Consider the following 18,350-nt stretch of genomic DNA (forward strand, 5'->3'; position numbering starts at 1 on the left):
ACAGCTCGATAGAGATATCCACGCGCGAGAGTGTTTTAGTTCGTAACAAAATTGACACGCATACTTAGGCAAATCGAGTAGAATGATTCGTCTGGCAAAATCAGCTGTGGTGGTGCACGTGGTAAACAGCTGGTTTTTACAGGCGATTGATCTACTCGAAAATAGTATAATCAAAATCTAAGCTATCTAAGCCCGATCTCACGCACACTTTGTTTTTGCTGGCGGGTACAAATTTTAACCTAAAAACCCTTCGTGTTCAAACACGCAATACATGCGCACGTAGATAACTCTATCTCACTCTTACACAACCATAACTGTCACCAGAGCAAGTGGGATAGACTGTTTGTTTACATTAATGGTTACGCCATTTTAAAAAGTTACTAAGGAACTTTTTAGGACACAAGGCCAGTACGCAGCTCGAAAGGGAAAGGAGTCAAAAAACATTTTTACGAACAGCAGAACAACGAAGCGATTTTTTGGGGGGTTTTCTACACCATCTCTGGCTTGCTTTCGCTGCTGTTGTTGCCCATTTGAAATTTTCCTTGACTGGTTTCTTACCAAGTGCATACACTGCCTCAAGTGGTAGAAATCTCCCAGTTACGACGATCTAGCACAGTTCTAACAAAGCTGGAAATTCTTACAGCATTCTAGCAGAAATGCTCCACCGTTCTAGCAGGGTTTTAGCAGAACCAGCTCTGCTGAAATATTTCGTGACTGGGCTGGCTGGAGCAACATTTGAAAGGGGCGGTACTACATTGCGGTCTTTCTCCCCATTTAAACACATGCACTGTCCGAATCGAAAATTTGCCACCATTTCAACATGCTTCTTGCATAGTTCTTGGGCAGACTGGTCATGTGTAACATAACCTCCATCGGTTCATAGTTTTTTTTTTAAAAAAAAAAAAAGGTCCTATAAGCTATTGTGTTTCATATGTTTAAAGGACCTATTCAAAAGACTCTAAATGTTAAACAGTACAATTTATTAAAAAATTATTACTTTTATTGCATGAACTGTTTGATAAACTGTTTATGTTGAATAAACACTGAAGTTACAATATAAGCAAAGTGTTTCTTTGGAAAAACTCGCGCTAGTTCCGCACGAGTTTCGCTGCCATCTTGGAACTGAAACTCTAGTGCCGCACTCGATATTTTTTCAGTTTAATGCGAGTTTCACGCACACTGACAAATGACGTTCGATTGAATTAAAACTGGCACCGACGAGTGCGGCACTCAGTGCCGTACCGGCACTTCCAATGAACGTACTATTAATATTAAATCAAGTGAATTCTGCCGTTTGACTATTCTGCCATTTGACTATTCTGCCATTGGACTATTCTGCCGTTTGACTATTCTGCCATTTGACTGTTCTGCCATTGGACGATTCTGCCATTCAACTCTCCTGTGAATTATTTATTCTGCCATTTGACATTCTGCCATTTAACTATTCTGCCATTCAACTCTTCTGCTAATTAATTATTCCGCCATTTGATTATTCTGCCATTTGGCTGTTCTGCCATTTGAATATTCTGCCATTTAACTATTCTGCCAACTAACTATTCTGCCGTTTAATTTTCTGCCATTTAATTTTCTGCTATTTATTTTTTCTGCTGATCAACTTTCTGCCATTTAATTTTCTGCTAATTAATTTTCTGCCAATTAATTTTTCTGCTTATTAACGTTTTGCCATTTAACTTTTCTGCTTTTTAATTTTTCTGCCTTTTGATTTTTCTGCCATTTGATTTTTCGGCTTCTTAATTTTCTGCTCATTGACCCTTTCTGCCGATTGACCTTTTCTGCCATATTATATTCTGCCATTTGACCTTTTCTGCCATTTATCATTCGGCCATTTATTTTTCTGCCGATTGAAATTTCTGCCATTTGGCATTCTGCCATTCGGCATTCTGCCGTTCGGTTTTCTGCCGATTGACCCGACCCCTGCTGGAACAGGTGGAAGATTCGCCTTCCTCTAGAGGGTTGTTTTGATGAGTCAGGTGGGCTTGTAAAGAGCTGTTTGCACTATTTTATTTATTTAGATGTTCATAACAGCTAGATAAACTGTTTTATGGGTCGTAACCGAGACATAATGTAAACATGGGTTATTCAAATGCGATTTGAAACAATATTGAATTTATTGAATCAGTGCATTGGACGAACTTGCTCTTTCTTAACTATATTTTGACTTTCTTTAAATGTTTTTTTTTATTTGGTTTTATGAAATTATGATTTTTTTTTTTTTTTTAGTTTGCGAGATATTGAATTTACTAACGCATTATAACATCAGGGTTCTAAAAAAATTGGTTTGTTTGCATCAGAAATCTGTCATCTCTTTCTTGCAAAAAATGTATATCATGTGACCAGCGATGGAATAATCATCATCAAAAGAAAATCATTGGACGTTCATCAAGAAAAAAAAATCCGAATGGAGCATGGCTCTATTCTCTCGCGCACGAATGATCGGTAAAAGGAATCTAAAAAAATCATCATCATGATTATTCGGCGGAACATCTTTTTCACCACTACACTTGCAAGTTTAACGTCACACGTCTAAAAATGACCTGTCACATTTTGTAGATGGACAATGTGTGTAAACATAGTGAAATAAATATTTTTAAGTGGTGCTTACAAGGAAATTCACAAAAAATCATCAGCAGATTGATTTTTTTGGAGAAGTTCGGGAGCGATTTCCTTTTGCGTGATTTGCCTCCTTTCTCTTTCGCTTGTGAAGAAAGTTCGCTGGCGAAAATGATTTTTTTGCGATTGTTCCATCCCTGCATGTGACTTATAGCAGTGATTGTGAACTGTCTTTGTTTCCTCCGTCTGCTGTGGTGACACTCTGACGAGGAGTTCGTCATTTTTGAGTTAAATCATTTCTCTTAGCTTTAAAAAAAAAAACTTTAATTACAAATGCCGACTTGGTCCTAACCAGGTCCCAAAACTAAAAAGAAACTAATAAAAATAATGTTATGACAAAAAAAATAAATTTCACTTCTGCTAATAACACACTAAGATTTGTTCACCGAATTCGGTAAAGTTTACCGAATTTTCAACTGGTGAACAGTTCGGTTAACCGAAAATTACCGAGTTCGGTAAATAGTTAACGAAATTCGTTAATGAAGTTCATTTTATTCATCGTATTACCGAAATTCGGTAAAATTTTATTCATTTTGACAGATGGTTTACCGATCTAAACTTTGCCGATTTTTCAACTACCGAATTCGGCCAAAAAATCTAAGTCTGAATTTATCTGACTTGTCTATAATAAAAGATTATAAGTTAAATATATTTCAAAATAAGCGTGAAAAAAAAGAATATAATGAAAAATCAAATCTGAACAATTAGATTTTTTACCGAATTCGGTAAAGTTTACCAAATTTTCAACTGCTGAACAGTTCGGTAAACTGAAAATTACCGAATTCGATAAAAAAGTTCAATATTGTTCATCGTACAACCAAAATTCGGTAAAATTTTGTCCATTTTGACAGATGGTTTACCGATCTCAACTTTGCCGATTTTTCAACCACAGAATTCGGTAAAAAAAGCCTTAAATATACCTTAAAATCATATTTAAACCGTTAAGAAAAAAATTAAAACATCATTGAAGAAGTTAAAGAATTTGGTACTTCAAACACACTGTTCACAAAGTTATCAGAGGAAAATATTAATGCTTTTTTATCATCCTTTTAATTTAGATCGGTAAACCATCTGGTTACCGAATTTCGGTTGTACGATGAACAATAATGAACTGCATTATCAAATTTCGGTATGCTCTTGCCAAATTCGGTAATTTTCAGTTTATCGTTACTGTTCAGCAGTTGAAAATTCGGTAAAAAAGTTCTAAGTGTTTATGTATAACGTGCATGGAAATAATAGATTTTTAAATTTAAAGCCAACAATCCTTGAACATAATATAATCGGATTTGCGACAAAAGCTCGAAAGACAAAAGGTAGAACGGACAAAAGGTTGAAAGTGGTCAAAAGGTCAAGCGTCGAAAAGACAAAACGTCAATTCGTCGCTTGTGTGCTATCTTGTGGCACGTCTGCGGCAAAAAGATAGGACGTGTCACAAGATAGCACACAACCGACGAATTGTGGAAAAAGAGAAACAAATTACTGCAATATTTTTGTAAATTTCCTAACAAAGAATATATGTTTTTAAACAAGTGCAGAATTAGTCACACTTCAAACATATTTTAATAAATTTATTTTCTTACAAATAGAACGGTATTTTTCTGTGAGTTTTTTTGCACTCTTTCAAAAATAAACAGTTCCTTCAAATAAGTAGCAGAACTTCCAAACTATTTTTTGAGTGATTCCAATTCTTAAAAAATATTTTTTGTAATTTTAAGATATGTTTTATTATTTTTAAGGCTAACAATTCTTGATGATACAATATTCTTGTGAGTTTATCCATTTTTTTAAATATTACCAGTGCTTTAAAAATCTGGCTTCTACAATATTTTTCAATTTTCCAAATAATTAAAAAGAAACATATTCTTGAATGTCGGAAAAAATGTGAGTTTTTTCATTCTTTCAACACGAGCAGTTCTTTAAATAATAGTTGAAAATATTTAAGGCCGTTGCCAATATTTTTCAAAGCTTATGTCGCCCCCTCCCCCTTCAAAATTCTTCCGAAAAATAAGGGGGCAAAAACAATATTTTATCAAAAAATTTACAAATTTTAATGAAGTCAAATCAATTGAAAACAATCTAAAATGCATTTTTCTGCATTGATAATCATATTTAGCATGTTTGGACTGGATAAAAAATATTTTGAAATGTTATGGAATGCCAATGCACAGCATCGGCAGCGGCAAAAAATAACATTTTCGTCAATACTTGGATATTTTGGAAACTGATGATTGCAAAACAACTGGACAGGTGTAAAATGCATTTTAAAACACTTTTTTTTTCATTCAAATGTTGAAATCATGGCTCATAAATTCAATTTTTAAACTTTTTTTTTGCGATTTTTTTTTATTTATACGGGACTTCAGATAATCGAATCATGAACAAAAAAAATGTTTTCGTGTTTTTTTTTATTTTCTTGCTTTTTACATCATTTTAGTCAAATTTGAATGGTTGATTGCCTATTACATTAAATAATGCATTTTTTCAATATTTCATCACCGCCATTTTGGCCGCCATCTTGGATTAAAAAATTCTAAATAACTTTACTGCCCATGTTCGCATAAATGTCCCATATGCAAAAACAGCAAGCTGAGAAAAACGCATTTGAAGTTTGTCCCATACATAAGGCTACGTGTTAAGTTTTCGCGAAAAAACTGGATTTCCTCCTGATTTCTAGAACAAAGTACTGGATGTTATAGGCTCTTTTGAAAGAGCACACCATTTTGAACAAAACTGTATCAATAACTCGAAATCGATGAAAATGCATATGGGACATTTATGCGATCAGGGGCAGTTTAGAGTAGTTGAGGGATCATACTTAAGCGTGATTGCCTCTCACCCAGTCGGCCTGGGTTCGATCCCAGAAGGTCCCGGTGGCATTTTTCGAGACGAGATTTGTCTGATCACGCCTTCCGTCGGACGGGAAGTAATTGTTGGCCCCGGACTAACCAAAAAAGGTTAGGTCGTTAGCTCAGTCCAGGTGTAGGAGTCGTCTACCTGGGTCCTGTCTCGGTGGAGTCGCTTGTAGGCAGTTGGACTAACAATCCAAAGGTCATCAGTTCGAATCCCGGGGTGGATGGAAGCTAGGGTGTAAAAAGAGGTTTGCAATTGCCTCAAAAATAAGCAAACAATTTTTATTTATTTTTCTGGATTCGATTATCCGAAGTTTTGATTATCCGAAGTGATATTTTGCAATAATCGAGTTACAAAAATACTCCATAGTTTTTTTTAATAAAAAAAAATCTTGGAATTAATTATCAATGTGAATAATCGTCACGTCTTTAAAAATATATCTTTAATAAACTGAATTTAAAAGCAACACAATATTTTTGGCGGGAGAAATAAATCAATTCCAACAAGCTAAAACAAGGAATAAAATATTCTGAATCAAACACCCAAACGAATAAATCAAAAACCGCTTTCTATTTTCGCTTACACAGCATGAGAAAAAAAAAAACTCCCGACCGACTCACTAAAGATAAACTGTTCACTGCGGTGTACCTCCCATCATACACCATACAGTCAATTAGAACCCCGTGGTCGACCGCCCGGCAACTAGGCCACACCAATGTTTACTCGAGTAATAAACCACGAAAAAAAACATCAACATCAGCATAAACGGAGGGAAAAAAATACTTCCACTCTCGTCTTTCGCTCAGTTCTGAGTCCAACTATGCTAAGCTAGCCAACTTAAAGCATGAATTACCAATTTTAACGCCTCATTTTCCATCTCTTTCCGTTCTACTTCCAGGTCCACTTTGGGGATGCTCCAATAGGTAGCTGGAATTCCTTCCTATCTCTTTCTGGTTCGTCAACGGTAGTCAAAACAAAAGCCAGGCACACACACACAGCGCGTTTCGGTAGAAAGAATCATGATCATCGCGAGCAACGCCCGATGGCCGCACCTTCTCGGGACATTGTCACAGGCAACGGAACGCGGAAAGCGACCACACTGAAAGAAGGCGAACGCGCAAAATTGACACCTGTTGCAGCTCTCTCACACGCACACACGAGGTGTAGCGCCAACCCGACTCAACTTCGGCTCAGCTGTCAGTGACGACGACGAAGCGACTTAACGCACAACAACGAGGAGGAAAGGCGAAAAGAAGACACAACAGAAAGAAAAAAACAACAACCGAAACTGGGGGAAGGCCAAGCGCTGAAGACGACGTCGACGCCGAAAAGGAAAGGTGGAACAATTACCCCCGGGGCATTAATCTGCTCTCGCAGCAGCAGTTCGTCAGTATCGATTCGGAGTCCGCGCGAACCGGAGCCCACACGAAACAAGATCGAGCGCGCGCGCGAGCAAAACAAAAGAAACGCGCTGAAGAAGATACCGCACACATAACCTCGTTTCGCGAGACGAGCTCCTCTCGGGTGCAGATTATGTAAATGATCATCGGTTGTTTGATTCGAGCCCATTGTGTGCCAAGTCTCGTCTCAACAGCAGCTCGCTGGTTCTGAACGCGGCGACGACGACGAGCGTGAAAGTGTTGGAGAAGCCGGTTCGGGAGAGCGAGCGAGAATTGCTCGGAGAGCGAGAGCAATCTCCCGGAGATACCGCGTTGAGCTTAATCTTATCACAAAAATTGCGCCGAACTAGTGCGCGCCGAGAACCGTCCGATTCCGCAAGTGTGCCCGCGTTGATCTGCCCGAGTCTTGTCGGAAAATTTAAGTTTCGTTAGTTTGTTGGCCACGTGACGGGAGAGACGGTGTCGTGGCTGAAGAGTGTCTCGGATGACAGCTCAGCACGAATCGTGGCGTGGCGATGTTTTGGTTTGCCTGAGCAGTGAAGGATCCAAAACAAGTGCTGAGTGAAATGTGCTGAGTTTGGCGGAACAAAAGTGCATAAACAGCATAAGTGAAGCGCGGTCAGTGATAGTGAGTGAGTGTGTGCGCGAAAAACTTTCCAGATTAGAAGATGTTTTCGAGACGAAGAGGGCAGTGATCTGCGCAAGGGAAGTGATAAGGGTTTAGCGAAGGTTAGCGTGATCGTGATCGTGTTCAGGGATCATTCGGTGATCGGTGTTTGCGGCGACAGGATGTACTGGATACGGTCGAAGAAGTTGAAGGAGCGGCTGGCGCTGGGCTTCGGCGCCTCGCTGGTGCTCTTCACGCTGCTGCTGGTGATCGACCTGCAGATGGACCTGGGAGTGTCCCGGGGGGAGTTTATTCCGTCGCACGGCCGGGTGCGGTTCGCGAGTGAGGACGACAAGAGTGGGATCTACAACGAGTTCCACCGGAAATATCTTGCCAAAAGTAATGCGTCCGGGTCGAAGGAGTACCTGACGACGAATCCGCACACGCGCGGTCGGACTGACACCTCGGGGGCGGGCTACCCGAGCAAACAGGTGACCACGGCGCCACCGCACGATCGGTTCAAGGACTTGACGGCGCTGGTGGTGGCACCGAAGAACCGGCGAAATCCGCAATTTTACGAGCGGATTGTGGTGAAGGAAGATCAAAGTGACGACGAGAATCCGACGCTGGCGGAGATGCTCGACCTTCGAGTGAGCCCAAATGCGACCAATTTGGAGCGATTCCAGCTGTCCATTACCAAGAACGAGTTGTACGCCAAGAGCGACAAGCTCGTCGATGCCGTGATACAGGACATGGTGAGCATGCCGATCAAGCACGTCGTGCAGAAAGAGGGCGGCACCCAGATCAAGCTGATCATTGAATATCCGAACGATATTCACGCACTGTTCAAGCCGATGCGGTTCCCCCGAGAGCAGCAAACGCTGCCGAACCATTTCTACTTTACCGACTACGAACGACACAACGCCGAGATCGCGGCCTTCCACCTCGACCGGATCATGGGCTTCCGGCGGGCAATGCCCGTCACCGGCCGAATCCTTAACATTACCACCGAGATCGAGCGGTTGTGCGACGACAACCTGCTGAAGACGTTCTTCATCTCGCCGGCGGGCAACAAGTGCTTCCACGGCAAGTGTTCCTACTATTGTGATACGTCGCACGCGATCTGCGGCAGCCCGGACACGCTGGAAGGCTCCTTCGCGGCGTTCCTCCCAACCCAGGCGGACACCCAGCGCAAGGTGTGGCGTCACCCGTGGCGACGATCGTACCACAAGCGCAGGAAGGCCCAGTGGGAAACCGACCGGGACTACTGCACCATGGTGCGGGATATTCCACCGTACGACGAGGACCGGCGCCTCCTAGACCTGATGGACATGTCCGTGTTCGACTTTCTCACCGGCAACATGGACCGCCATCACTACGAAACGTTCAAGATCTTCGGCAACGACACCTTCCCGATTCATCTGGACCACGGTCGAGGCTTCGGGCGACCCTTCCACGATGAACTCTCCATCCTGGCACCCCTCCTGCAGTGCTGCCTCATCCGATCGACCACCCTGGAGACCCTGCTGCTCTTCCACAACGGGCCCAAATCCCTCTCGGAGACACTGCGCGACTCGATGGCCAACGACCCGATCGTACCGGTCCTGTGGGAACCCCACATGGTCGCCCTCGATCGCCGGGTCGCCATCATCCTGCAAGCTATCCGGGACTGCGTCAAGAAGGCCTCCGAGGAGGAAGACTTTGACGCCGCTGGCCAGAACCACCTCGATCAGAGCTTCTCCTAGCAGATGAACCGTAACGGTGGCCAATACCGGCCAAGATTGTACATAGTCTAATCACGTGTGTGAGTGTGTGAGCGCGCGAGCGCGTCGTCAATCGAGAGCAAAACTGAGAGTGAAAGAGTGAAGTGAAACGGGAGGATTGCCGACTTCCGTTAGTGATCATCGTGCGGCGGGACTGTTTGTTAGCTCATTACAAGGTTATTATCATAAAATGATAGCGGCGGGAGCGCGCGTGTGTGAGAAGAGTGCGAAAGAGAGAAAGAGGATCGCGCCCCAAATATCGCGGTTGTAAAGTTCTAACGTTTATTAGAGATAGACACGTCTACATACATACATACATATATGGGTAACTGTGTATAGCAATTAGAGAAATTCACTGTGTGCGGATGATCCGGATGATCCGTTGCAATGAGAGGCCAAAGTTAAATATGAGAGCAAATCTATTATCCACCAACCCTGGAAGAGAGAACCTATTATTGATCCTGTCAGATATTTACGTTTTAAACGATTCTAGATGATATTAGATGTTCTTGTTTTTCTGTTAAGTTTTATCGTACCTTATCCCCCTTCTTCCCTTAACAACACAAAAAATATATTGCATCGACAACACGAAACGAAAACAATGCTCTTGAGCGGTGGTTGTCCCGAGCAGGTGGAAATAACAAAACTGGGGTCATGATTTGAATGGAAAATAAGCAAATAATAAAACATAACATTGTCACATAAGATTTCTTTCCATCGATGATTTTTACAGTCAAAACATAAAATTAACCGGAATATCAAAATAATTGGGTCCTAAAATATTATTTTTTGTACTATTTTTCACAACGATAAAAAATTTAAAACACACAAATTATCCTTATATTACGATAAAGCTTAATTTTCTAAGTACGTTGACCCTTTGTACGGATTTTTAAATCAATTTTTAATTATTATATTCACGGCCCTTGTTGACAGAAAAGGACCTACTTGACAGCTCTTTCCAAAGGGACCATAGTTGATCCATCGTAAAAAGTTGTCTCGCCAATAATTTTTAGTTTTACATAAAAAAAAATGTTCTGAAATAGTTTTCATGCGTGTTTTTTACCTTTGTACATAAAAATTGACATAGGGCTTTAGGACCCTATTGGTGATAATAATACGACAAGTGCTGAAAAAAAAAACAAGTTGAATAAAAAAGTTTTGAAAATCCGGAAAACGCCCTGTGAATTTACAACTGTCAAACTCCAAAACAATAAAATTTTGTTTTCCAGATTTTTTGGCAAAATAACAAACTCCCATTTTTTGTGTATGACAGTTTTAATGCATTCTCAGTTTGACGTTTTGTTTTGCTTGTGACAGCCATTTACAGATTTCTCAACCCCAAAAATCAGTACAAACAGAATATTCAAAAATGGTTTATTGAAAAATTACAACAATTCAGTTATTTGATAATGCTTCAATTTGATTAAAAGTTAAGCCTTTTGCTTTGCTTTGCTATTAAAAGTCAAAAAAGTTTCGTCTATGGTTCCGAATTCGACATGATACAGACCAAATACAGACTTTTTTAAATGAAAATACAGACCTGTCATAGAATAATCTGGCAACGATGGTTGGCGAGTTGACCGCAAACAAGTTTGTGAGTTTGGCAAACTGTCACACAAGAAATAGAGCAATTTGTTTGTTTGTTTTCCGTAGTGTAAAATCTCCTTAAATTTAGTGAAAATTAAATAAAAGTTCACACAAAATTGAATTCGTAATTAATTATAATTTTTTCTCATCAGTTCGTCACTTTGATAATTTTAGATGGTGAATTTAATTTAATTTCGGTTTAAATTTTGTGTTGTTTGCAAAAGCAAATGTTTGTCTGATTTTGTTCAGCATAAGAAAATCTGTAAAAATGTAGGTAATCAATTATTTTTCCAAAATCGGTTATTGATCACGAGAACATCATATCTCAGGGTGTTCAATCAATAGAGAAATCGAAATTTGTCAAATTAGGCGATAAATTGGAAAGAATCTTAAATACGCAGTTTGTCGTCAAAAGTCGCGAGGATTAAACGCCTTTTTGAAAATATTTTTCAAAAAGTTTAAGTTCTGTTATTTTCGTAAAAATCTTCTATCTAATAAATTTAATTGGGTTTGAGAATATTGTTTAACGGTGCACATCAACCAGAGCTTTGGCACCAAGATTTTTGTTACAGACATTTTAATATCTTCAAAACAACGGGAACTTTTGATATAATTTTTTATTCATCCTTCAAAGTACTGTTTACAATATAATTTTAAACAAAGTTTGACTATTTTTATTCAAATCAAATGCAGGATTGGGTCCGTAAATTTTACAATTTTGGAATAAGAAGACAACAACTTACTTGGTTGCTGTGCACCCTTAAGAAACCTATTTAAAGAGTTCCTTCGCTGTTAGTTTAAAAAAAATTGTTTTACCATTTTGAAATATTGAAAAAAAAATGAAAATTATAAATTATAATTATAAATAGTTTGAATCATAATCAATTATCCAGAGTTACCCTTAAAAACAATTCCATTCAATTTTAAAAACTCTTGCAAATTGTGATATTTACTCAAGGAACATTTTAAGGTTATGTACTAGGTTTTGTAAAAGTTTGATTCCCATAAAATTATTCTTACCGGGATAAACCATGTTTTTCAAAGATAACCAAAATCTGCCCAGCCACGGTTGAAAATCATATGAACTATCAGAAAAACCAATAAAATTTAGTACTTTGTTCCAGAAAACCGTAGAAAATTCGATTTTTCGTGAAATTCTAACACGTAACCTTATGGGCGAGACAAATTTGACTTGCATTTTTCTCGGCTTGCTGTTTTTACATATGGGACGGACTCGATTAGAGCGGCAGTGCCATTGATCAAAATTTATTTAGGAACTTGTGAATATTTACATTTTGAATCAGTTTTTGAGAACCTGCTTGGAAAGTTTTATTTTAAAGTGCAAATATATGATGTTCTGCAAGTACCCCAAAAAAAGAGAATTTGAAAATGGGATTTGTTTAGGAAACCATTTTTCAAAGATTTTTTCAGAAACATTGTGGATTTTGAGTTTTTGAAACATTTTGAAAGGAATTTAATTCATTATTTAATCAAAAGTTCAGATTAAAAATGAGGAAAAATAGAGAATTCAAAAATAATATTATATGAGTTAGTTGGTGTGCCCAGTACGTTCTAATAGAATTTGTTGCTTTTTCTCTGCTTCTATTTTTTTTTATTATGAGAAATCCTAATAATTTATGAACACACTTGGTTATAATTTATTGTTAGAAGTAATGGATTCCACAAACAATGTTTTAAAGGTGTTTTAAATCCGAGTTCCCCAATAACATATTCTGGTCTCACAAACTTGATCATAATTTGCCACTTTCCACCTGCTCGGGAATGCACACACTCCGCTCTTCTCTTGAGTGAGTACGAGATAAATCAACGGGCAGCGAGATAAAGCTATCAATCATCCTTATCCTGTCACGACCCAAAACAGCAGAACAATACCCCGCCCAACTGGAAGGAAGTCCAAATTTTATCCCCGAAAACGGACAGACAGCGGCAAATGATAAATAGTATACAGTTCATAAATCTTACTGTGTAGTAGCCAGTAGAATCAGCCAAAAACAACACTTAAAATATAACAAGAACAGCGCTCAGCGGTAAATTAATCAAATCAGCGCCCTCCGGCTGGGGGGCGACCTCGAATTACAAATTAATAGTCAAGCGAAAGCATCAAACAAAAAAACTGATTAAATTCGTTGTTCCTCTGTTGTTGAGCCCACTGAGTGCTATGAAATTTACCACACGACGCCACCTGCAGTGCAAACATCGGAAACTTTCCTCAACTCTTTTTTTTTTTTCGAGTAGAAAACCCCCCCGCTCCCTGATCGTTCCAAATAAATGTGACTGATTGTGACAAAGTAAAAATAATTAATCATACAACGCGATAAAACAAGTTATTGCGATTTCCGGAAATCGGCTTTTGTGCTCGCGCGCGACAACAAATTAATAACAATTGACGCAAACAGTGCGTGCTGAAATAAAATAATTTAATTACACATGTACAACAAGCGGGAGAACCACCCGCTGTGAGAAAAAAAAAAACACAAGTTGACAACAAAAAAAGTATATCTGTGAGACATGAAATAATATTTTTAAATTTTTAACCCCCGCGATTCGTTTGTCAAACCCCACCCACCCACTCCAAGGCATTCCTTCTTACGAGAAAATTTTTCCAATTTCCAAACCCCCCGTTTCGCGTTCTGCGCTTATTTTTTCTTCAACGCGCACCCACGCGGTAAGGCTGTTTTATAACCTGACACTAATTTATAATTTATTCGATAGTAGAGTATACACAATTGTAGTAGCAGCAAGAGCAGCAGGAAGTGAGAGCTAGTTAAATAGTAAAGAAAGAGGCGAAAAATTTAAGAGTAAATTTGCAAAAACTATTTGTGAAATAAAAACGGAAAAAACGATGTGACGGAATAATAAAGTGACTACCATTGTTGTTGTTCAGAATAAATAAAATGGTTTTTTATTCTATCTGTTTGAAATGATGACATTCTTTGTTTCAGATGAATGGGTAAATGAATGGTAAGTAGAATAAGAATGATAAGGAGCTACATACATGTAAATCGTCAAAAATGTATTCAAGGCATCAAAATATATAGTTCCAACTATTAACAGTTTGAATAATTTGAAGACATTTGGTTGTTTCTTTGCCGAGATAAAGCAATTTGAAGTAAGCAGTTTCAAATAACGACCATATCTAAACACTGCTTTGGCAAAATTATTGGTGACGACTTGTATAAACAGTCCCTGATTATGACGAAGGCGAATTTTGATAAGGTATATTTTAAAACAAGATAACAATATTTTTTTATGTCAGTTTTTGATCTTTGCATTTTTTCAAAACAAAATCGGGCTTCGTCATGCACACAGAAAATGTCTTGAAATTTTTCACCCCAAATTTTAGCCAATTTGGTCCATCCAACCTCGAGATATCGTGGCCTAGGTACTTCGAAAAAAAGTGCTCAACAAACGATAAAATGGCTCTCACAAGTAGTAGTTTCAACCAATCAGGCTCATATTTTGGGATACACGTCTGCCATAATAGTGACTTTGGTTATGCTCCCTTGAAAAGTTATTCATATATGTTTGATTCCGGGTTGTAAAAGTAAATTTTGGACAAAAATTACTTTTTCGCTCGTAGGCTGCCATTAACACCAAAACTAACATTTCTTCAGATTTTTTTGGACGTTCCATAGGGAATGAGTTGGGCTACAATGTCCTTTCATTAGGTTTGACCAAAATTAAGAATATACCCAGAATCCAGGGCTGTCTCATTGTTCGCCACTCTTTTCATACCATGGGTAACAATGAGACACTTTGATTTTTCTTCATTCAACTTTTCAAAATCTATGTAAATCTTTCAAAACATAAATTTAAAGTGGTTTTAGGCATATTTATTGAGTTTAAACTTCATTTAACCAAACATATAAAGTTATTTGGTATTAATATATGGATTTTACAAAATTTAAATACTTTTTACTATAACTTTTGTTAATTAAAGTTTCAAGTTGGCAAAATTGCTTTAAAATGTTTAACGCAAGTCACCTACAATGGAACAATACAAAAACATGACGTTTTACTGGAAAATTATTGATTTTCGCAGAGTGTCTCATTGTTCCCCAACTGTCTCATGTCTCATTGTTCCTACCAAGTGCGTCTACAATGAGACAGTTGAATAACTCTGGATGTAGACGTCAGATCGATCTCATATTTTGGTCAATGTTAGAACACATTAAAACAAAGTAAATGAAACAAAAAGCTCATTAAAACATGCTGATGAAACATATATAAAAATCGTTGAAAGTTAAAAACCAAAAGTGTCTCATTGATGACTACCCTACCCTACTTACTTTAATCGTGTAATAAAACTTTCAGGAGTTATTGGAAATCGTATTTTTAGTGTAATCTTCAGTAATATTTAATTTTAAGATTTCCAACATATTTGTAACTATTTGAGCCTTTCAAATTGTTTTTTTTTTAATGATATTTGATGCAAAAAGAAGAATTTAAAATTAGAATACGATGCATATGCTGTTAAAAATTGTTTTTTAATAGTTTCTTGTGAAATTGTTAGTCAATAATGGCAGCAACAATATTTTTTTCTTTTTGTAGTTTGTTTGGTCGTTTTAGCAAAATCCATTACTGTGAATACAAAGTAGTACACGAAATTGGTATCTTTCAAGATAAAACAAAAAATATTTTGGAATATAAAGGCATAACTCGTCTTTTGGTATATTCAAAGCAAAACTATTTGGTAATAAGAACTGCTTTGAAAACAAGAAATCATTTAATTAAGCTAACTTTTTTTAAAATCATATATTAATGTTTAATAATAATTTAATTCGAATCCAGATTAGTTACGTAACAAAGGAGCTAATAGATATGTTGTGGTTTCTTAAACTATGAAGATTAATGCATCTGTTACAATTGCAATGTAACCCTCCACAAAAATTATTTGTCATAAAGTTGACATGGCATTTTTAGAATATAGCTAGATTATAGCAAATTCAAAAAGTAATCAAAAGATCGTATTAAATGATTTTTTTTTTACAGAACTAGATTTCTTTTTAAGTTAACCGTTGCAAACATTGCACTGCATATTTCTTTTTTTTCATTTTTAAGTATTTAAAAAAATAGAATATAAATATAATATAAATCATTATTAGGGTTAGTGCATTTTCACTTTTTCGCGGAACGCGTAAAATTCGTGAAATTTGGAATACCGTAAAATTTACATTTTCTGGAATATGGAATTTTGAAATATTTCATCTGCTAGGTTCTCTTATCAAATTACAAATTGATCTTGCCTTATATGCCAAATAATAATGTATGGAGTTTCAAAAGATGCTTAAAATATCAATACTATTATGTTTTTTTGAAAATATAACCATATTATCTGTGATTTATGAAAATATTTTATATTTTTTTCTGCTGAGTACAGTTTTTATTTTTATTTTTTTACAAAATATCAAATACTGTCGCAATTTCACTGTCAAAGAAATAGACATTCTTTTACCAAGGGGGTATGTAAACTTTTCAAAAATATTAACTTAACGATTAAACAACTTAAGATCTTAAAATGTTGAAAAGTGTTACTTTTCGAAACAAGTGCTGAAAAGTTCAACTTTTCAGCACTGAAATGGGTGCTGAAAAGTTGAACTTTTCAGCACTTGTTTCGAAAAGTAACACTTTTCAACATTTTTTTGATTTAAACGATTTATTGACAAAATACATGATAATTTGACTTAAAATTTCACTCAATGGGTGTTTTTCTGAATTGCAAAACATGTTGTAAGGAACTCGTTGCAAAACTTGATTTTTTCAGCACTTTTCGTATTTATCCAACTCGGTGAACCTCGTTGGATAAATGTACGACTCGTGCTGAAAAAATCCTCTTTTTGCAACTTGTTGCATAAACTACTATTTTAGTTTTACCATTAGATTTTCTGGATTATTTTATCATTTTTCACGTTTAAACATTTAACCTAATATTTGAAAAAGTCTTATGAAAACTTCAAATGCCGTTTTGATCGTGTCTGTACTAAAGAGCATATATCTGAAAATATTTTGAACGGATTCCTCGGACAATCTTACATAACATATCAAAAAATTTGCGAGGTTGATTAACAGGATTCCGAGATATGATTTTTTGGAAATAAAATCCGAGTTTTTCGACGCGCCGCGCAAAAGCGTCAAAAAAATTTTTTTCTCTCTAAAACTGCGATAACTCAAACATTTCAGTGATGACCTAAACATGTTTGGGTACCAAAAGTTGCGTCTTTCAATTACGAAAATGTTGGGACCAAACATGTACAGGTCATCACTGAAATTTTTGAGCTATCGCAGTTTTAGTTAAAAAGTTGTTTTTTTGCCGAGTTCTTATTTTTTTGGACTTTTTTTAATTTTTGAAAATTGATGATATTTTGAAACCATACAAACGATAGTTCATAATCAAATAATAAGATTGATCACATTAACTTGTCCTTCAAAAATGTACTTTTAAAACAATCTGTGGCGTGGTTTTAAAACAATTAATTCAAAATTTATGATAATGTGTGATAATTTCAACACAAAATTAAAGTTTGTCAAATTGAATAACTACCTGAAGTACACTTAAAATCCACCTACGCTCATCTGATACTGATCTAAAGTTTGGTAACACTTCGCTCAGCATCCACCCACCGAATTGCCGTAATTAATTACATAACCAAAAAGCTCAAAAAAGTACCTCTTTCATGAAAAACGATCTTCCCGCACAATGGCCCAAGTACCAACTCCAAAAGCCCAAGTACCAGCCAGAAAGATGCTGCCTCACTTTTATCATTTCCACCCGTGGCTTACATGAGCCAAACGTGCACGTGTAAAACCCAGAAGAAACGAACGAAAAAAGTGCCTCCCTCTGTGGGGGTCTAAAATCTTTGAAGAACTGTGGAAAACACGATTAAACGCGAATGATAGCGTCAGCGCATTCCCAGCCAGAACGCCGAGGTGAAACTTTGACTCCCTGCTCGTCACTGAAAAGTTAAGCTTGTTAGGGTGGTTTTAGAAACAAAAAAATTCTCAAAATATTCAATGGTTTATAAATGTAATTAACTAAATTTTTGAACCCTGTTTGTTGAGTTGCTGCTTCATCCAAATTCAAAATTGAACCATCCTAACCCGAAAAGATATACCTCCTTCAGACTAAGAAGACTCAAGAACGGTAGCTTTTCGATGGGGCCCCATCAGCATGCCAGCGGGTTCAAGTTTCGTGTGCGCTGAAGCCACTTACGATTTTCTCTCTTCTTTAGTTTTTTTTCGGGCAAGAACTTTGAAGAAAGAATGATGAAGAAAAATAGCAAATTTTAAGCACCATAGCTAACCTAGCAGCTTGTGAGAGGTGTTTTAGCACTCATGTATGGGGGAGGGTTGAGAGAATGTGTCTACAATTACGGCTAATTTTAGTTCTTTTTTTCTCTCGCAGACGCTCTTCACATGCAATTAGTTTGCAAATTTCGTTCGTCTGCTGTTCAATTATTCAATCCGGCCTGGTGGTTGCGCAATGGCACT

The 18,350-nt window shown here is 37.2% G+C and overlaps 1 protein-coding gene across 1 annotated transcript in view; it reads left to right on the top strand.

Moving 5' to 3' along the window:
• The window catches only part of LOC120420876 (extracellular serine/threonine protein CG31145-like), a 103,331-nt gene extending 90,224 nt beyond the window's left edge, over positions 1 to 13,107 (top strand). The window contains exon 3 of the mRNA XM_052709221.1: positions 6,380 to 13,107. Within this exon, the coding sequence (XP_052565181.1) occupies positions 7,671 to 9,233 (1,563 nt within the window). The 5' untranslated portion in view covers positions 6,380 to 7,670 and the 3' untranslated portion in view covers positions 9,234 to 13,107. The remainder of the gene's footprint in view (positions 1 to 6,379) is intronic.
• The last annotated feature ends 5,243 nt before the right edge of the window (positions 13,108 to 18,350 follow it).

This window comes from Culex pipiens, chromosome 3 (assembly GCF_016801865.2).
Source record: "Culex pipiens pallens isolate TS chromosome 3, TS_CPP_V2, whole genome shotgun sequence".
In the NCBI taxonomy this organism is placed as follows: domain Eukaryota; kingdom Metazoa; phylum Arthropoda; class Insecta; order Diptera; family Culicidae; genus Culex; species Culex pipiens.